Source organism: Typopeltis vanoorti, chromosome 1 (assembly GCF_054136105.1).
Source record: "Typopeltis vanoorti isolate ZY-2024b chromosome 1, IOZ_Tvanoo_1.0, whole genome shotgun sequence".
Classification (NCBI taxonomy): domain Eukaryota; kingdom Metazoa; phylum Arthropoda; class Arachnida; order Uropygi; family Thelyphonidae; genus Typopeltis; species Typopeltis vanoorti.
This window is the reverse complement of record NC_143549.1, coordinates 63,640,299-63,662,988: the sequence shown is the minus strand read 5'-3', so window position 1 is coordinate 63,662,988 and position 22,690 is coordinate 63,640,299. Positions and strand designations below refer to the sequence as shown.

At 36.2% G+C, this 22,690-nt stretch overlaps 1 protein-coding gene across 1 annotated transcript in view; it reads right to left on the bottom strand.

Annotated features, from left to right (window-relative positions):
• Positions 1–22,184, bottom strand: part of LOC150110038 (acetoacetyl-CoA synthetase-like) — a 66,448-nt gene extending 44,264 nt beyond the window's left edge. Inside the window, exons 1-6 of the mRNA XM_090390868.1 lie at positions 22,131–22,184; positions 18,842–18,979; positions 14,121–14,221; positions 9,574–9,691; positions 6,903–7,016; positions 5,720–5,817 (exon numbers count right to left, since the gene is read on the bottom strand). Of these exons, the coding sequence (XP_090246994.1) occupies positions 5,720–5,817; positions 6,903–7,016; positions 9,574–9,691; positions 14,121–14,221; positions 18,842–18,956 (546 nt within the window). The 5' untranslated portion in view covers positions 18,957–18,979; positions 22,131–22,184. The remainder of the gene's footprint in view (positions 1–5,719; positions 5,818–6,902; positions 7,017–9,573; positions 9,692–14,120; positions 14,222–18,841; positions 18,980–22,130) is intronic.
• Between the last annotated feature and the right edge of the window lie 506 nt (positions 22,185–22,690).

Here is a 22,690-nt window from a genome sequence, read left to right as displayed (position 1 = left end):
TTTAAATATAAACAACAATGTCACGTGTGACATTGCCGTCACCCTTGACGACAATGTTGAATGCTTCATCTGCAGGAAAAAGAACGCAATATCATCCGAAGATATGATACTGATATTAGGGAAGGACGCCTGATCCTATATGAAAGTGAAGAAATGGTTAGGCAAATTTTCACATTAGTCATGATTCCCTTCACTTACTTCGGCGGTCCACAACTGCTGCAACTGATGGTGAATGAAGTGCACAATTCTACTGTCAAAGAAGACAACCATCAGCTTCAATTCCAGTGTATTCTATCTTTTAACGGAAAAACAGTTAATCATATTCTGGTGAAGGTGTTGAAGATGCTTGACGAATGGTGATGTGTGCGATTATGATTCAAAGGTTACAGGACATCAGACTACCACTCCTCCTGGTCCTCTCCAAAAAAGCTAACTCATTTTTCCTGAGATAGTAAACTCATATTTTCTACGGAGAACGGTGTTGACTTGTAGGATAAATTATGTAAAAAAGGTGATCAGGTAGCTACCAACTTGGTTGGTTGGTTGGTTTAGTGGTTAGGATATCTGTACTTCAACTACCAGGCTATGTGGATCATCCCACCTTAGGCATAGATGTTTTGTGAATGTCCTCAAGTGACAGTCATCCATCTCGGTGGACATCTTTATAAAACTCGACGACACACCGTAGAGGGGCCTATACTATTAATGCCTCTCTCTTAACTTCATTCATTGTCAGAGTACTCACAACAACTTCTTGCAATCAATAACCACTCTCCAAGCAGAAAATCTAGTCCTTGTATCCTTGATAATTATACTTTTGCACACTTCTATAGGTGATCCCTAGTTCTCTCCCTACTCGTCATAAAAAGGATGTCAATCTTTTAGTACCTTATAATGCTCTACTGTGTACAGGTTTCCTTCCCGTCAAATAAAGTTTCAACTTACTCACCTTCAATCTGTCCTCATAGGGAGCATTCCACAGATGTGTCACCATATTAGTCACTCGTCTGTGGATCCCCTCCCCCACCTCCTCATTTCCAAGAAACACCAAATAATCAAATCTGTGCACAGTAGTCAAGATGCTGCCACATCAAAACCTAATAAAGTACCCCCAGTATCTCCATTTGTCAATGTGTTATTATCTTTGGGGATATTTTGCCCACTTTTCAATATGCCCTCTGAACTTCAAGTCCACCACCAATCCGAAATCCTTAATTTCATCAATGTAATTTCAATTATGCAATTTTTGTATCCTAAAGTGCAAAATCTTATACCTTACTACATTAAACCTTTTATGTGGCTCCCATCCACAAAAGGTTTATTTGTAAACCTATAGTGCATTATTACCGTGAGTGGATTAAGGATTTTTTCTATTTTTATTTACTTTTAGATGGTTCGAAAACCCTGCTCTAGAGGCCAAACATGGATCTTTTTCAAGCTGCTTCCGGTAAGTGGGGAGGTGGTCTCACAGGTAGATGAAATTCACCTCCCACCTAAAAACAATCACAGACATCCATGCCCATGTGGAAACTCGAATCCACAGCCTGTTAGATGGAGAGCGATAAGTTAATCGCTTCAGCAATCAGGCCGGAAAATTGATCGCAGTTTTCATTTATTTTTATTTATTTATTTTTTTTTTTAATGTTGGGCCCATATACGAGAGGTTGGCTAGTCAACCAAAATACGTTAGTACCGTATATGGGTGGTGGGTTGGGAAAGGAGAAACTTGTTTACATTTGATTTAAAAGCCTGTATGTTGTATTTCTTGGGAAATACGTCAGGGGAAGATTGTTCCAAAGTACAGCAGTAGCAGGGATGAAGGAGGAGGAAAAGAAACTTGTTCTGTGGGTTTCAACGGGTACTGTGAAAGGATGTTGGGCGGCAGCTGTACGTGTTCCAATGGGCTTAGTACAGAGTGGGGGAATTATTGATGCTGTTTTGGATGAACATTTTCCATGGAAATATTTATGGAATGTACAAATTGCAGAGACTAAACGTCTATATGAAAGTGGGGAGAGTGAGTTGGTAAGAGATGGAACATTTATCAGTCTAATTGCTCTCCTCTGTATTGAGTCAAGCATTTTGAGGGAGCTTTTAGGAGCCGCACTCCCAATGTGAGAGCGGTATTCGATAGCTGGGCGGATTTGCGATTTGTATAAGGTTAACAGCTGTTTAGAAGTGAAGTAACGTCTTGAGCGAAAGAGAAAGCCTAGTTTTTGGGAAGCTGAGGATGGAATGGTTGTGATGTGTTTATGCCAGGAGAGACCTGATATCAGGGTAATTCTGAGAAGAGAAATCTCATCTTGTCTGGGAATTTGAGTGTTATCGAAAACAATGCTGGGGACAAATGGTTCTCTTTTGTGAGAAATAAGACAGAACTGGGATTTACTAGCGTTGAAGTTGGCGAGGTTATCTGAGCCTCCATTGAAGGATGGATTGGAAGTCGGAATTAAGGGCAGTGGTGGTTGATGTTCTGTGGTTTGAAGTGAGTTCTGGGTTTGTAAAATGAAAGGGAGGAGTGTAATGTGCTCTCATCTGCAAAACTGTGTATTGGGTTAGATCAATTGAAGTAGGTCATTGATATATAGAAGGAAGAGGGTCGGTGAGAGAACTGAACCTTGTGGGACCCCATCATTAGTTGGATAGTGAGAGAATAGGGAGCCGTCTACCATCACACATAGTGTGCCTCAGACAGAAAGCTGGCAATCCATTTTGGACAGGCTGCAGAAGTCCTGAGACAGTTCAAATGATGGAAATTTGCTTAGTTAGCCTTTGTGCCAGACTCAGTCAAAGGCTTTACAGATATCAAGTGCAACTACTTGGGAGTCACCGAATTTCATTTGTCCAGCGATGGGTGATGTATAAGAGTAGATCTCCTGTTGATCGGCTTCGACGGAATCCGTACTGGTGGTCGCTTAATAGCCGGATACCTTCGAGGTAGATTAGGAGTTGAGAGTTGACGGCTTTCTCCATCACTTTGGATAGGACTGAAGTGAGTGAGATAGGGAGGTAGTTGGATGGCAGTGATTTATCACCCTTTTCAGGAATGGGTTGAACATAAGAAGTCAGTTTTCAGGCTTTGGAATATATACCAGTGGAGTAAGAGAGTGTACAGATGGGATAGGATATGAGTCAGTTCTGGTGCACAGACCTTCAGAACAATTAGAGGAATGCCGTCGGGGCCAGAAGAGTTTTTTGTGTCTAATTTAGACGACAGGCTTATGATATCTTTTTGGTAAAAGGATACAGGGGACATTGTATGTTGGGCAATTGGAATGACTGGAGGACATTTGCCATTGTCAGTTATGTGTGCATTGGAGGCAAAGTGTGAAACCAGGAGGTTAGCTTTTTCTGTGGGTATGTTGCAATTGAGCCATCTGGGTATGATAGAGGTAGGAGTAGTGTAGGGCAAAAATTTCGACCAATTGCCTTGGCAAGAGACCAAAAGGCATGGCTGCCATTTGGACAGGCTACATGATTCCTGCACATTCAAATTCTGTTTCAGAAGCATTGATAATTTTCTTGCATCTGTTTCGGGCTTCCGTATAGACACTGAAGGAGAATGGGATTCTTGATTTGAAGCAGTTGTGGTATGCCTGATTTTTCATTTGTACGGCTTTGGCACATCTTTTGGAGAACCAGGTTTTAGTTATGGGACAGCAGTTCTGAGTAGTGTGGGGAATATATGTTTTCATGCCAGTGAGGATTACTTTGGTGATACGTTCGGTGCATAAATTTGGACTGGAAGACCGGACACAGTAGTCCAACCATGGGAATGAACCATCGTAGTCTCGGAGACTGTGCCATTTGGCACTGTTATAATGCCAAACTACTCTTGTGTGTGTGTGAGTGACTGTGTAAGCATTGTTGCATGGGGAGGAGATGAACACCAGATTGTGGTCAGAATTATCCATGGAGATCACTACATTCACTGCATATTTTCAGAGGGTCATTAGTAAGGAAGTGATCTAGGGTATTTGGGGAGTGGTTCGGGTTATCTGTTATTCTGGTCGGTTTTTGAACAATTTGTGTAAGGTCGTTAGTGATGGCAAATGTTTCAGCATCTCTGCCTGCAGGATTTGAATAACTGGAAGAGGAAAGCCAATTGGTGTTATGGTCATTAAAATCGCCCAGGAGGATGGTTTCGCTTTTAAGAGAGCGAGACTGGAGAAAATCAACTTTTAAGAAGAGGAAATGAAAGAGCTGAGCGTGACTGGTGGTATTAGGAGAGCGATAGAAACAGCATATGAATTTGACTGAGTAGGGGAGGGATACCTTTAGCCAAAAAAGGTCAAAGTTTGGAGATTCTAGATTAGGTGCTTTCTGGCAGAGTATGTCAGAGAGGATATATGCACAGGTGCCACCCTTGGATCGAAATGAGTTAAATAGTTTATAGTTAGGAAGGTTGAGATGAATAATGCTGGCGGAAGGTGAGATTTGAGTTTCTGTTAAAAAGAGTAGGTGGGATTTGGTGGACTACAGATGGTAGTGGATGCTTTAAGGTGGTGGTGGTGGTGGTGGATATGCAAGGTTCTGTGTGGCATGGAAATTGACCGCAAGGATTGACCATCTTATCATGAGCAATTTGATCTGCTCATGGCAGATCCTGCTTTATAATGTTATTGTTCTATTTATATCCTAATTAGCTTATCCTCTTGATCTGATAATGCTTCTGTCAAACAATTCCTGAACATTTCCCATGCACCACTGACATTCTCTCCATGTAACCTCTTATGCCATGGCACCGCTCCAAGCTGCTTCCGAATTGACTCTCTTAGTTCCACATGTATTCCTGTCTGTACAAAACAAGATCACTTTCCCGATCTAAATAGCTACATGGCCGAGGAAATGTAGTTACTTAAGTTATTAAGAAAATACTGTAATACTATTACCAGTTCCTTCGCTCTCTAAAGAAGGCCTCCTGAAGATCCACTATTTCATAAAGCAGCCCCACTATTTCAAGAATTTATCCTTCAGTCATTGTATAAAAACCATTTTCATCAAGCTATAAGCTCTCTCGCTCTCATCTGTCACCATAGTTGAAGTTCCCTACTTGGTCTGGACCCTTGTACTAATCTGCTAATACATGCCATCTATATCTTTCTGTGCACTTCTTGTGGCCTATAGCAGCTACCCCTGTATATAGTTTGTTCTGTTAGCCTCTACCTCATATCAGATAGTTTCAAATGAACTCCTTCTCCTTAATTTCTATTTATTGATTGTAATTCTTCGGCAATTATCAATGATATCGTCCTCTCTGACAATACTAAACACCCTTTACATTCTATCTCTATATCATCTTCTGTTGACTAAATCTCTCTGACAACAATTTTGAGAAACTACGAAGCGACCAATGTCAAATACTTCTCGCCCTTCTTTCCGATACTTCTGGTCTTCATGTGTATGAATTTCAACACCTTCTTCGGCTCCACACTATCGTTGAGTTCTGTAATTAAGAACCCACATTTATATCGAGATTAAAAACTGCACTCGGCAAAGCGTGATCATTTCCCTACTTTTGCTCATTTGCTTCGAGGACGGCTGGACGCACGCTTGCCAACATTCCCCCTGACACATCCTCCAATTTACGATATTAGTATTGAAAGGTATGCACTGTCTAAAATCAAATAAATATTTTTTCTACCGTTGGTATAGATACTGTATATAAATACCACATTAATAACAATTAGAACGCACGCACTAGATGGAACTCACTTACCATTTCTTCATAATCCATAGCTGCAGATGTCCACAAAGCACCAAAACTAGCAGCAGCCAATGCTGTCAAGACAGCGGGAAGGATGTTTCTAATGTAGCCTACATAAAAAGAAATACTCTTACAGAACACAAATAATTTGCATTCACACAGTCGGATATAAAATTCAAACTTGGTAAAAAGCTTTAGTATATTCTGCTCGCATTCTAAACAAGGGATAAATTCCTAGGCAATTGAAGAAATGGGGAGGATGGAATGTAATGATTAACTTGTTTTAGATGACTGCTAATTAAAATAAATAAAAAAGTATCCAACCTAATATCAGCTTGATTGGCGAGTGGATCGAACATGCTCACTCTCTGACAAAATCGCTGTGGATTCGAATCTCACCGTGGGTACAGATGTTGGTAATTAGTTTTTAAGTGGGAGATGAATTTCCTCGCCCGGTATGATAACACCACTCCACTTATTGGAGGCCTGAAGTGGCTTGAAAAAGTTCCATATTTGATCTTTAGAGTAGGGCTTCCGAATTATGTAATACAAAAAAAAAAAACCATCCAACAGTCGTTATTAATGTAAACAAAGTCATCTTTCATTAGTATTGCTGCCATTGATTGTAATCAGTGAATCTTGAGTGGACTCCACTCCTTGCGATCAACGGAAGCAGTGGATTGTCACTGCGCTTTTGTATCAGTGAATCAGGAACAACGTGAATGCGTTCACTTTTTGGGATGGGATTCTCTAAGACTAACTAACAATACACCGGTTCATTTTATTTAACACGTCACATCTATTCCATTTATTCCGCTGTTCTTGTTGTTTTTTAAAGAATTTTTTTCAAAAGCTCATAACATAATGTAAATTCATAACTTTTTTAAATGTTTTGCTTAATAAAAATCAATCAATCGTGCAGCATTCTCCGAAACTTAAATGATTCCAAGTAATGAAAAAAAAAAAAAAAAAAAACTGAAAAAAAAAAAAAAAAAATATATATATATATATACTTCAAAACTGGAGGTATGTGGTTCGGAAATAATATTAAATAATTAGTGAATATAAGCTGCTACTGTACTAATAACTGTTATTCAGTTGTAAATAATTTAACAATAGTGATATCGGTAGACACACTATGCCAGTTGTTTATTGAATTTAGTGAAATTATTATGAAAATAAATAGAAAACTTACCTGCCACAATATCACCTTTTTTGATTCCATTGTTCTTTAGGGCAGAGGCAAACAGCGCCACCATTTTATGGAGTTCAGCAAAAGTTACAGTTTCTATTTTCTCTTTCAAATGACCTGTAAAGTAACGTTGACAAAACTCACTAAAATAAGTCATACAGTATAAGTATCAAATATTAAAAAAAAAAAAAAAAAAAAGAAACTAAGCCATAGTCCAGCAAGAATGACATTGAAACAACTTCATACACAGCCTAGAACTAGTTTCTAAGATGTTTCCTCAATCGTTAATGATTACGGATTTATTCTTCAAAAGTTGATATTCCTTCAAAAAAAAAAAAGTTCTTATGACTCTTCAATTTTAGATACATTGAGAGTCTTGATTTAATTGCTAGTGATACCTACAGGGTGGAGCCTGGCTATCCATCAAAAAATTGTATAACTTTTGGAAATAAAAGGTGTTAGTATAGCTATTTTATTTTATAATTAAACAATTCTCATCTCGGAGAGATGACAATTGTTTAATTATAAACGCCACATACTAGCGTATCGCGTTTATGGAATAATTGTGTTTGGAGATCTATTTGTTCGTTTTGCGAGAAAATTCTAGTTTCAGGTACCAAGCTTCATCGGAATTCGAAACTAGGTTCAATTTCTCAGATGTATGTGCTTTGCGTAACCACACGAAGACGCAGATATCCTAAATTGATAATTATTATTAACAAGACGAGAGGAATTTTGATATTGACTTTTCAGCTGAAGGTAGCTAGCCATTCTCATACGGAATTAACAGGGTTTCTCCTACCAGAAACACGGTTTTTTTTTTTTTTATTATTATTATTATTATCCAGCATAGAAGCAAATTATCCAGAGAACATAAAATTTACTGACAAAATAATATTAGTGGGCGGTAGGTGGCGTTATGAGTAGATGGTGAATGTCGATGTTGTCTAACAACGATCTAATTCATTCTAAAGTGAGCTGTATTAATTCTCATTCGAGCTGCCTTGTGAATACAGCTGTAATACATAATACTGATTTGAAAGTTTTCCATTTTTGTAACTTGTTGATCAGTTTTTGTGATTAGCAGACATCATAGGGAACATGTCTTCGGTTTCACATTTGGTGTTTCAATAATGTGATAAGCTGAACAAGTCTATTCTTCTGCATTCATTCCATGTTTTCTGCTTTAAGAGAGAGGGGGGGGATCTCAAAAGTGTCATTTCCCCTATGCGACCATCTAACTCAGAACTGATCTATATGCTTCGAGAAAACTTTCTATCGATAAGGTAGTATGAAACATCACTAATTTTTTGTTTGTCGCCGTGATGTTTCACGGGCGACAAACGCTAAACACATTCCGTAGCCACCTGAACAAACAACACGAACGCATACAATTTACCATCGAAATCGAAAATCAAAATTCGCTCCCGTTCCTAGACACACTAGTCACACGTCTTCCTTCAGGCAGTCTATCCTTCACGGTCTACCGAAAACCGACACACACTGGCCAATACATACATGATAATTCATAGCACCACCCATCACAAAAATATGGAGTCATTAACACCCTTAAAAACAGAGCTACAACAATTTGCCGTAACCAACAAGCCCTGAAACCTAAAAATCATCAGCGACATATTCATAATAATGACTATAACAAAAATACTATTAATAAAATACGCCATAAAACAACAACAAAACGAATCTAGATTACAGTAAAACCATAGCTATCTCATACATTAAAGGGTTATCAGAAAAAAAATCAACAGAATCCTATAACATTATAACCTCAATGCCACCTTTAAACCACCCACTATACTTAAAACCATATTCAACTCCTCTAAGGATCCTCTCCTCCCATTATCACATCCTGGAGTCTATTGCATCCGCTGCACGTGTAACTTACCGTACATTGGTGAAACAGGACGGGCAATCCCTATACGAAAAGAAAGAACACATTAGACACATTAAATATAACCATTATGGTGAAGCAGGCCTCTCGGACCACGCGCTCAGCACCTTACACCAAATCAAAAGCACCCGCTCTTTACACCACACAAAAACCTGGTATGAAAGGAAATTTAAGGAAGCCTGCGAAATCCTGATAAACCACCCAAATATCAACAACAAAGATGGTATGAAAATTCCAAGGATCTGGATGGCACACATTCAGCCTACCTAATATATAAGATCCAGCATAAGTCAGGACTCTAACCAATCTTCAGCTAGTATTAGAAACCATTCTATACCAACTGACCGGAATGTACAAGTATAATCATGATGTTAATATATGTATATAGATACTTGTTGTTGTGCCCAATGTATTTCTACAACCAACAGATAACACTAATAATAGGGCTGTAGCGTTGATGTATAATTTTTTTTTTCACCAGAGGTCAGGCCAACAATTGTTGTAGCGGTTGGTCAGTATCTTTAACAAACCAGTTCGATTGTAGTGTAGCTTGTTTTCTGTGTATAGTTGTATGCTCCAGAAGATGACCTTAACATAAAGGTCGAAACGTCGAATGTAGATTTTAGTTATATTAAACTAAAGTTTTGATTCAAACACTGTAGTTGTCTCCATAATTTTCAAAAATGCATTCGGATCATCGTGTAAGCTTAAAAGAAAGGATCACTAATTTTCTTTTTTTTAAACCAGGGCACATGTGCTTACCTGAAACGTATAGAGCCACGTGGTCATCTTTATAACGAAGGACGTTTTCTGTATAATTTAGCCTTGCTCCAGAGAACCACTCTGGAACGTCTTCAAATTTTGTTCCTATATCCAATACCTAGAAAATACATACAAGATGTCACAATCCAGTTGTAAATATAACTCAAAATTAATATTATTACAATTAACACACTCAAATAACCATATGGAAATTTAGAGTTAAATGCCGAGTCATCTAATATCGTGAGGTCAATGGATTACTTCTGTTATTGGATTTGGTCTTCTGCCAAGTTTGTCTTTTGCAATGGAAAATTCTTTCTCCTGCGTATCAGATAGCAACTCGCCTTATAAAATTCCCATGTTCTTAATAGGATTCAAAAACAAATCTTTCCTAGTTCAAATGATGCAGCTTTAAAAAGAGTGGGTTAAGCTTATTTGTATATGATTGTCAGAAACTGTAGCCGGATAAGTGACTGTGGTTTGGGTCATAATTTTAAATGAGGTTGTCTTTTGTAAATAATATCCCGAAATAAGGAGAGTAAAATCTAAGTAAATTAAATATTTTGCGACCTAGAATGATGTGACGAAAAAAAAAAAAAAAAAAACTGAAAAATTTCCTAACACATTTTCGCAATGATGATTATGTCAACTTTCGAGCAATAAAATCAGTTATAAAATGAAAACCGCCTAGGAATATGTAGGAACCGTTAAAATACAAGTTGAAACTAATTCACGTGGAACGTAGTAGCTGGCATGAGCTACCTACTACTAGCCAGATATCTGCACGCTAGAAGGTTCAAAAGTCTGACGTGCGTAAAGATCTAATGAGTGATTTCCAAATATTACAGAGGATCAATCCTTGCTTCCTATTGAGTGCCTTGTGAACAAATGACTGTGGTAGATTCTTTTTGTTACGAGCAGCGAATTTGTCCGATATGTAAGGCATGGAGCTCTAATTCCATTCGTTGTTATGATAGGTGTGGGGGAAAATGAAAAGATAGGCCCGAGTTATGTTATCTGTTTTTAATGATGTCTCCGATATGTTATTTTTTGTCTTATTTCAAAACTTCTAGATTTCGACCCTATTTAGGAAGGACTACAAGAACAAGGAATGTTATAAACCCTAGGATACTTGTAGAAAAGGTTGTAGTCTTTAGACGAACGACGTAAACCTTGTGGTCAAAATGGACTTTAATGAAACTCTTATGCAATGAGATTTGAGGAGATTGCCGATCTTGAGCGAAAGTCTAGCAATGTAAGGGATAGAAACAGCAGTTCTGAAGAGAAAGTCAGGATTGGAGCAGGAATAGAGAATAGAAATTTTTGTACGATTTTCTAATAATAATCCATTGAGCACAGGTGGTTGGAATAGATAGTCTAATTCTTCCTTCAGTTGTTCTTCATCGCTTGTAATAGAGCCCGCCCTTTATATATATATATATATATATATATATATATATATATATATATATATATATATATATATATATATATATATATATATATATATATATATATATATATATATATATTGAATGTTCATTTGCCAGTTTCAAAGTATTTTTTTGGCGGAAGAATTCATAGACGAAAGAAAATCGTGCAGCTCAGCATCACTGCATCTTCACCAAATTGAATTTTTTTTTTTTTGTTTTTTTTTGTTTGTAGATGTGAGGAAAGTTTTTTTTCCAAGTTTTCCACGAATTTGTCGGCACGTCGAGGAAACAAATGTCTTCCTAATGCAAGAACAGATAACTTCTTGTAACTTTTCCCATTCTCTCTGAAATAATTAGAGTGGAGACAACACCTAAAAAAGGCTTGTAGTTGAGTGGAAGTGGTGTTTGCTAAACCGGCAGAAAAAAGATTGTCAGCAAAGTTTGGTCGATTGGTAGAGCCTTTGCTACTAATGGCTCGCAAAAAGTTATGCCAGTTTGATCGCGGTTGGAAGGGATCCAATCGTTCGATGCTGTTGGCACACTCTCCCTCGATGAGTCTTTGGACTCCCTGGAGGTGTCACATAATAATAATAATAAGTTCAAGTCTTGTCTCGCCCATTAGAGGAACTTTTTTTCTAAGCCTTTTTTTTTTGAGACCGGTTCCCGAGTTAGTCAATCTCTGGCACGGGCAAGTGCTTTTTCTACCGGAAACTCGTCCCCCAAACTCAGGATAATCGACCGTAGAACCCAACTACTTCAGACTACTTCAGACATTCAAAATATTGTGTTCGGGTTGGGGACCACGAGATGGCGGCACTTGTTGAGCCGTCTCTTCACTGCGGGCTGCTTTAATTAGTGATTGCCTTTTGTCAGCTATCTCTGGTAAGCTCTGCCAACTCCGTCACCAAAAGTTAGATAGTGCTCAAACGGTCTCGCCTACTTCCTATACGGAAATAAAAAGGCGTTAGCTGATTTTTTTTTTCTCAGAATGATTAAAACTTTGAGAATTGTCTGGAGGTAACAGATCGTCTATAAATTCCATGACTTCATCTGGCAGAACATTGGTCAATAAAGGCACAATATCTGGATACAAAATTTCAATCTTGTCATCTGCAAGAATATTTGATGGCAAGGTTGAAATTTGATGGCAAGGTTGAAAGGGAGCCTGTGTAGCTCAGTGGATGTGGCGTTTGCACACCACCGCGCTTGGCCGCACGAAGGAAGTCTTGGTTTCGAGTCTAGTCGGCGACTAGAGGAAATTTTCTAAGCCTTTTTTCGACCGGTTCCCGAGTTAGTCGATCTCTGGCACGGGCAAGCAGGTTTTTCCTCCCGGAAACTCGGGTTTTTCGTCCTGTAAACTCAAGAAAATCGACCGTAGAACCCACCTTATTTCAGACATTAAATATATTGTGGTAGGATTAGGGACCACGAGATGGCGGCACATTTGAGCCGTCTCTCTTCACTGCGTACCGCTTAATTAGTGATAGCCTTGGGCCATCTGTCTCTGATTGGGTATCAGTGGAGATTGAACTGCCCACTCAGTCTCCAAAAGTTAGATAGGGCTAAATGGCCTCGCCTACTCCCGTATACGGGAATAAAAAGTCGTTAGCTGAAGGTTGAAATTTTCCATAGCTTGTACATCTTCCATGTACAAAGTGTTACAACTTCTTAATGAAGGAGTCTGTGTGTCTGATGTGATTCTTTAGAAGATTGGCAACATGTTTTGATAAAAGATAAGTAAGTGAACTAATGCATCTACAATAGGCCGAAGTAGAATTCCAGCTTTGTCTACCTTGGATGCTCCACCCAAGGTAGACAAGTGGCTGGGTTTGTTGGTCTCTTCATGATTTGTCCAAGTGGAGTCGTAATCTAATTGAACATAAGAGGAGGAATCCGAGAGGAAAAGTGAAATCTTTGGCATGAAATCAACTGTATCCACGATGACTGTTGAGTTATCTTTGTTAGTTCGATTATTATAATATCCTTGTTTTCTTTAAATCAGAGAGCCCTTTTTTTTAACAGTTGATGTTACTTTTAGGACGATGAGATGAAGAGAGAAGAACTGCAGACTTCAGTCTGATATCATTTGCAGCAGGTTGTGGGAGAAACTAAAGGGAGGGGCTGTTCTACGTTAAAAATAAAATCTATTTTAGGAATCTGTTCAGTCGTGATAGCAAAATGGAAACGCTTCTTCAAAATACTAGCTTCAGCTTTTGTCAAATTATGATTTGTTTAATTTAAATCATAATTTGAATCATTAATAATAAAAAAAAACTCGAATTTTATACCGCTCAAAGGATAAAATTCATTTCCACTATAATAAATAAATGAATAAATCCGCTAACACTTTGCATTAACGATGGGAGTAGGCGAGCCCATTTTAGTAGGATCTAATTATCAACTATAATTGGATTCGACTATCAACGATATTAAACGCATCCAGTGAAAAGAATAAGGCCAACACCTGCCGCATCTCGTGGTTAGTTAGTCAGTTATTCATATGTGACGTGATTTTGACGAGGTATGGTCGCTTCCATACCCCCATTAGGTTGTGGGAGTGAAGTTTTCTGCTAGAAAAGATGGTAGGGTTACAGATGCCCTTTCCACAAAGAGTTAGTAGGACAATTATAAACACCCATGCCTCTCGCGGGATTCGAACCTGCAGCCTATTGGCTGGAACCAGATATACTAACCACTCGACCTAACCAGGCCAGCGCACACCTCGTGGTCCCTAACACCATGTATTGTTGTTGAAATAATATGATTCATACGCTCGAATTAATTGAGTTGCAGGATGAAAAACACGAATTATTTTTAGGAAAAAATCCGTACTTGCCTGTACCAGAGATCGATTAACTCGGAGTCAGTTGATGAAAGGAAGGCTGAAAAAAGTCCCTTTACTTGGTTAGAACCGAACTTAGAACACTCCTTCTTTAGACCGCCTAGCGCTGTGGATGTAAATGTCATTTTCACATAGTTACAAAAGACTAAAATTGATTCCGATTGATTCAATGTTTGTTTGTTTGCATTAATGTTAGCTTTTATAAATAATCTGAGATATCGGTTTAAGTAATTCCATATAATAATCATAAATAAATTAATAATTTCATCTACCTCATCATAAGATTTGGAATGGACGATCCCAGTGAACCTCCACAGTTCCTCCCAGAACCCGAGATTGTTGATAGACCAGTCGTGTAAATCCCAATAAGTTTCTGCAAGAAACATTTGCTTGTAAGAAAGCTTGGAGAAAGAAAATTCAGCAATATTAATTCATACTTAACATTACTTTTAAATACTGAATAATTATTATGATTTGTTTATTTATTTATTCGTATGAGGTCCCCCCATTTCTCAACCATCCTTTAGGACTGGTTGAGCTTCCTAATGAGAGATTAAGTATGTATTTTATGGCTGCAGACAGGCCCGTTTCTGCATTTTGCGGGACCCTGTGCGAAATGGAAAAGCGGGGCCCCTGAAAGTCAGTAACATTTATGGAAATTTTAAATGGAAGAATATCTTGTTAATTAATTAATTAAATCGAATATGAAAAATATTTATGCACATAAATAAACAATATGCTCTCTAGCATCAATTTAAGTAAAAGGAAATATAAATACGCCAGAACAATGATTTATTTAATAATATAAATAATAATATAAAAATATGAAAAAAAATGTCCATTTTTACTATAAAGAATGAAATATATGTATAACAACTTATAAGATTTAAAAGAAATCTTAATATATTAAATATTATTTAACCTAATGCGCTGATCGAAAAATCATTTATAACGCTATCAAAATTCTTTTTTTTTTTTTTTTTGCAATTTGCAATTTATTGCCAGGGATCGCAAATAGGTTTTTATTAATTTTAATTTGGAAAATGACCTTTCTGCTGATGCGACCGTAACTGGACTGGTCAATAATATTTTAAATGTCGTAGTAATATTTCGATAAATATCCGACAAATTATTTGCAATTATGAATTTTAAAATATTAATGGGTACATCTTCTGGAACAATATTTCTAAAAATAATTAATTCATTCTAAAATTCAGATTCATCAATATCTGTATTTAATTTTTGATACAGCTATTTGCAGCAAAATTTTATTTCATTTTCTGTCATTTTTCTTATTCAATGAGGTTCCCCCCCCCCGTCTCTATTGCGGTGAGTTAGCCCCCTCATATGGGGTTAAGTATTTATGGCTGTAAATTCGTGTGTGTTCACGGGGCAGGTTTGCCGGATGAAAAACGCCAGATAAACTGGCGGAAAAAACCCACCTGCCCGCGCCCAAGACCGGCTAACTTGGATATGGCTGTGGAAGATCCTCAAGTCTTTGACGGGAATCGAACCTGGAACACTCCTTCCCCAGCCACATGGTTGCGAAGCGTACAGCCACTAGGCTAACCGCACGGACATTTTTTTATTAATTTCATATCATAAAGAAATCCAAATGATTTTTCCTGAATTTTCAACAATTCAAATATTTTTTGACAGATTGTAGAGCAGTACCTAAAATTACAAAAAAAAAAAGTACCCTAAAATTATCTTTGTTATCACCTATGTGTGATTCATCAGGCGTTTCATAATCAAAAGATACTTTTCTTCGACGTACTCGACTTTCTTTAAATTTAATTTCTATTTCTAATAGAGTTGACAGTTCTTTAGCAATCTCAAAACAGCTATCAAATCCTGATATTCTCTGCTCTTCAAAGTACTGCACTAACTCTTTAATATGCTTAGTTGCTAAGTCTGTGGGAATTTTTGCATTTTGTAATACTTTACTTACTAAATTAACTTTTGACAAAAGCTCATACCAAATTACAAGGCTTAGTATATACTCAAATGAATCTATTTGTTCATATATTGAAACCACTTCTACTTTGATAGTATTATCTGATGCAGTTTTAAATAATTCTTTTAGTGCATTTAAAAATTCTGGAATTTGAAAATTTGAAAAAGTACAGCTCTGACTGATTCTATTCTACATTCCCATCTTGTGTCACATAACGGTTTTGGAGTTAATTGTTTAACACATTTCTTTAATATGTCCCAACGTGCAATTGAGGCAGCAAATAATGTATATATTTTTGTATAACATTAAAAAAATGTATTGCTATAATTGATGATTTTGCGACATCCCCTAAAATCAAATTTAAATTATGACAGGCGCAAGGAGTATAAAATGCCTTTTCGTTTTCATTTAAAATATAAGCACGGATTCTCTTATATACTCCTTTCATATTCGCTCCGTTATCATACCCTTGCCCTCTACAATCTGACAATTTAAGATTTAATTTATTCAAAAGTGATTTTATATTTTCATATACACCTTTACCAGTAGTGTCATTAGTTGTTAAAAACGTCAAAAAGTGTTCACGCTTTCAATATCTGCTTCAAATATATGTAAAAATCTAAAAATTACTGAAATTTGCTCCTGATGACTAACATCAGGAGTACAATTGAGAATTATTGAATAGTACTTTGCCTATCGTATTATATTTACAATATTTTGTTTAATTTTGGTTCTATCAATAATTAATTCATTTTGCACAATGGGTGATAGATACGAATTTTGTTTTTAAAAGAGCATTAAATGATCTTTTAAAAGTGGATCAAATTCTGCAATTAATTCTCTGATTCCAAAAAAATTACCATTAAGGGCTGTGTACATAAAGTATCAAAATTACCTCTAAAAGCTAAATTATGGTCGGATAAATAACGAATTTCTGCTACTATTCGTCTTAAAGCATTTCTTAACCGTTCTGCTTCAAATTTTATGACATTTTGATTTGCCTGATCAATTGTATTGTGATAATTTTTAAATTACATTCGTTTGTGTCTATAAATACATGCATTTCATGTGCACTGGATTTCGTTCGTGCGACTTTAATCTTTCACTTACATGTCGCCAGTCAGAAAAGCCATTATGAGATAAAAAAATTATCATCAGAAGAAAATAATTTGCAACAAAAACAAAAAATAGAGTTGGAAGAGTTTGAATATACAAGCCAGCTTCTTTTTTGCTTCCCTCCGTTTGCAATTGTCCTAACATAGTGAGCTGTGGAAATACACCTCTTGTTGTCATCTGTTGGAAAATCATTTTCAGTCGGAGGAGAAGGTGGACCACGTTGTACAATTTGTGTTAGTGTTGCGTTGTTCAAAATTTTTGGCCATGTTGCTGGATCATCAATAGTAAATAGTTCACCTTCCTCTGGTGTCTCAGTTTTAGGATCTTCAATACTCATTGTTTGACCAAACGCGTCATGTTCTCCGCTTCCTTTGAGTATTTCTGAACTCTCATTATTAATTAATGTTGAAGCCGAAGAACATTTTTAGTTATTTCAGAACTTCCGTTATCAACTGATATATCTGAACAAATATATGAGTTCAACTTCATAAATTTAAACAGTGAATTTCTTTGACGTTCCTCAGCAGCTTCTTTTTCTTGTTTTCGCTTTCGTTTTTCATGCCCACTTGGGTATTTTCTTCCATAATAATCTCTCTCACAACAAGTCACACGCTAGAATTAAATACGACAGGTTTAATTATAAAATAAGTTAATAAATAAAAACAAAATTACTTACCTGATAAATAAAATATATCTAAAATAGATAATATTAGAAAATAAATAAATCTAATCTAGATTGAAAACTGCTATTGAAGAAAAATTCTGATGTCGGAGAACCTAACGCCAGTTTACAAAATGTTTTTAAAGATGTTTTGCAAGTAATGTCACATAAAAAAATTGCCATGACAGTACGTGTATATACTTACTTGTTCATAAAATCATAAACTAAAATAAAAAACTCCTTAAAATTATTTAAATCACCTGTTTTAAAATGCACTTTTCCCTATTTAACACTGCGTTGTACGATATTGTTATATATCTTAGAGTAGTATCAAATACTACCGCTCTAGCGCTACGATCTTATTTCGCTTACTATAACAACAATAGTTGGTTGTAAAATTATATACATATATTTTTCTATATAATTATATTTTTATATAATAATTACAATATTAATTTATATAATTTAAAAAATTAATTGATTTTCTTTTTTTTTTTTCATTTTTTACGCTTTGCGGGGCTCTGTGCCGCCGCACAGTTCGGCTGTAGATATCTGTGTGTTTACGGGCCGGTTTGCCTGTTCTGAGGGACGGAAAATCCGAGTGTCCAGTTGTAAACAACCCTCTACCTCCGGATGAGACTGGCTAACTCACCTTTAGTCGAAAGAGACCAGATAAAGGTTCTTCACATCATGGACGAGAATCGAACCCAGGTCTTTCCGACTAAAGGGCTTCGTCCATTGGGACCGAGCTATAGAGGCTTTATTATTATGATAATTATCATCTATGAATATATGAGAGAATTTATACCAATTTCATTTCAAAACGTATAACAAATGAGTGTTCTATGGTTTCAGAACTAACTTGTTCTATAGGACAGAAATAAATGAGTATAGTACATGAAATTCGCCATTGAACCATGAACAGATGGTGACTTGAACTTCATAATAGAAACCAGCCATTGAACACATTCAATTAACAGAGTAATGTGTTATCCTCTGGGCCTTCGATTAAAAATCAGTATCCGAATATTGCTACTGCTTCAGTTTAATAAAGTTTGAGAAGAGTAGTGGAATCAGAAATGCCTGTGCACCTGAACATCACTAAATATTTGTAAAAGGAAACAAAGCAGAAAGAGAATTTACGCAATGGTATCTGGTATCTGCATAAATTTTGCAACAGTGTGTAAACTGACAGCAATAAATTATATGCAACGTTGAGGATTTTATTTTAGGAAAAAAAAAAAAAAATCTATACTCACCAAGGGAAAGTTTATACTTTTCGTTGATGTGCTTTCTGAATATATCCATGCTTGTGACAGAAGATTTTGGATTCCACATGACTTTCGGTTCCTCGGATCTCATAACTCCATACATGATGATGTTTTGGCGAATAAATGCTAGAAATTCAAAATTTAGCATTCAAATTTTTAAAAAAAAAGTCTTATTTGTTGAATTTTAGAATAACCAAATTAACTGATTATTCTTATTATATAAATCAAAAATCAAAAGTCTTGCTAACATTTCAGAATTTTTCTCTGATAAAAAATTGCTTAAAGGACGAGTTTGGACACAAGCTATATGCGAAATACAAGTCAGATCCCATCAGACGTCACTATATGAACCATGGAATATGTCAGCAATTAACATGCCTGAATGCTAAATCGTTTTTGTTATATTTCAGCTAATTTTCGTATTTGTTTAGAGTTAAACAATAAATTTACAAATGATAACATAAAATCACTCTGTACGTTGCACTATAATAAATTATAAAACATTAATGTACAGTGCTTCTCTGCACTTATCAGTAAAATAATCGGCAGGAAACACATGGAGCAAGAGTAATTCAAAACTGTTGCTTTGTTTAATGGACGATTCATCGTAACGAGGCAAGACTCGCCAGATCAGCGTTTCCCAGATTTTTCCTAAGACGAACATTTCACAAATCCTGAAATTTTCACGGAACACCTTGGTTATTTCGTAATGTATTAATAATTAATTATTGCATAATCATAAATAGTAGATTTATGTATACGATGTGACATTTTGACAAATATAAAATTACATTTAAATTAGTTATCAATCACTGGACTAATGAAATCTTGTAGCATGTTGTAGTTTCCTCAGGCCAACATCATTAAATTAATTTGTGCTGATTTTCATTGACATATCCCATTCTGATCACCAAATATATTTATAATATTATTACAAGCACTTACGAATGAATGCAGACTTTTTCTCCTGTGTGCTGGTAGTTTTCTCCTCCTTTTATACATCCTGGAGATCGCTTTGCAGGCTGGAGGTGGATGAATCACTATGTGTTGCGTCACAAACACCTTCAATAAGACATTTTTTAACACCAAAATTAAACAAAGTCCCTTGTCTCTTATTCATATTAAAATATAAATCTCTAGGCCTATTGCTTTTAAAAAATCACGGCACTATGGTTTCGAAAAATTTCACCCTACGATACGAACTTGCGAATAAAGTATTCAGTATCACTAGATTTGAGAACCGGATACAGACTACCTTGATCTTCAGTTTCAATGAAAAAATTTTCTTTATACTTCCTTGCTGATTGGTCACTAACATTTGCAACACAGATGTTATTTCGTTCAGTTTTGAGAACAGAGGATATTCCGTCCATTGTTGTAATCGGCTTGCAGGCAATTTTTATGACCGGTCATAAACAGCGAATTCGGGAAAGGGAAGTAATTCCCTTTCCCGAATTACTTCCATGTTTAAAAATACGCGGATTGGTCACTGACATCACTGGCAACTTATTCACTTTCAGCGGAACACTGGTGTTCTGCTGAAAGTTTTTGATCTGTTGTGGTCTTTCAGATTAAGAGCGGATGGGTAGATCTGTCTGCGATGATACACTTATAACAGTATACGAGAGTTACATTCCTTTGCTTGTCAAACCAGGTTTTGAAGATCAATTTATAATTTACCGGTGTCTATTGGAGAAGAATAAAAGTCTTATACAAAAGTTGTTGTTGTTGTTGTTGTTGTTATTATTATTATTATTATTATTATTATTATTATTATTATTATTATTATTAGAGTAACTAAAACTCAAGAAAATCGACATGTAGAACCCACACTATTTTCAGACAGTAAGCATAGGATAAGAGACCACGAGATGGCGGCACTTCTCGTCCGCTTCTCTTCACCGGATGCCAGTATAATTTAGTGATGGTCTTGGACCGGCTATCTCTGATTGGCTACTGGCGAAGGTCGAACTTCCCACTCACTTCCCAAAAGTTACACATGACTCCTTATACAGGAATTAAAGGCGTTAGCTGATTTTTTTTTTATTTCTTTTTTTATTATTAGAGTAAATGGAAACAGTTACGAAGCTCTGTCTTCAGTTTAGTTTAAATAGAAATGGCGGCTGAAAACTTTCCTAGATTCACACACACACACACACACACACACACACACACACATATATATATATATATATCGCAACAGTAATTATAATTACCTTTTTGTGATACGCCAGTGTTTTTTTTTTTTTTTTTTTTTTGCTGTTGTTGTTGTTGTTGTTGTTGGAGAGCTCTACTTATACTCGTGGCGTCTCATATTTATAGCAGCAGTGTTTTTCTTCTTCAATTGTTATTCTGTTACCTATTTAACCTTCGCTGATAATTCTGTTCGTTACAAAATATTATGTAAAGCTTGCAGATGCATTAATCATGAAACATGACTGAAAATTCTGGTGATATTAAATGATAAGTTCTTCCGGTTTTAATTTTTTTTGTATTAATTTAGAGAGAGATTCATCATTCCCTGCCACAGCTTTCCATTGGTCGTAATATCTATCTCTGTGAAATGCACACATCTCTAGCCTTATGCTTTGCTTGTGACAAGGCTGCTTCATATAAGTCTGGTACAGCAGCCCTTCAAATGAACACCGCGGATATGAGGTTCAGTATGTTATGTTCTGAGAAAAATCTCTATAGTTTCTGGAAGCCCTTTCAACCTCTTGGTTGAAAGAATCAACTGATGTAATATAAAAGAAGCACCACGGCGACTGGTGCGAAATGAAAGAGGTCGTCTTCGACACTCTGATATTCCGTTCCAATAGATCGCATAATATGCCTTACTAGTTTCTTTTCACAAAATAGTTACTGTTAATGACGAAAGCCACGCGTTTTATCTTGAATGTTATGTGCAATTAGAGTGAACGAATTGATTGACGACTGCTACGATAGCACCTGAAAAGAGGTCAATAAACAAACGACGCTCCATTGTACATGACAATCATTCAGCGCACATTATTGATCTTTTGTATCTTGTACTTTGTGGTTTATCAATCAACGGTATGCAGCATTAAAAAAAAACCCGGTGTCCAAAGTTTAGTTTTAATTTAAATTTCCTGTATATCTGATTTCTATTTGGAATGATATGTGAATAATGAGCACTTTCACGATTCGAGTTTCATTTACGACCTCCCAAAAGACCTAGATGTTTGTTACTTGCGAAAAAGAACAATTTGCGAAAATTGAGGGAAAATTTATTCTAATGAAAGTTCAATCTACTTACCTGTTAAAGATTCTGCGACTTCTCTTGAGTGTCATTAATAAACCGTCTGCTGCCTTGACATGCAAAAGGAGATGAAGGTCGTTGACGTGTTATCAGATCAACAGCTATAAACCTAAGCGTACTTTGTCAACACTAAGCAGATAATATCATGAGAAACTACACAGTTGTTGTATTGAAATTACCAAATGTGACCATTAACTTTGAACGATTTCTAATTCAATTATTATGTGTTAATGACGCTGTTATACTGTTTTAATATACATCGCGTAGTTCACCTGAGTGATCTACACAATATTTGTTTACGATGTTAATTCATGGTGAGGCGGGGAAAGTTTTTTAACTTGGGTATATTATGTATTCAAGATACCAAGTAATTTTATATAAACTTGGTTTTTAATCCTATTTCCCAAGTAAGCAAACAGACAAGTAAGTCAAGTTTGCGCTTGCACGTAGTGCAAGTCTGAGGCAACTCGTGGTAAAGGAGTTTTAACCGCAGATCACTTTCCTTAGTATTTATCCCCTAATGAAAGTGATCGGAGCTTAAACCACCTTTACCACGA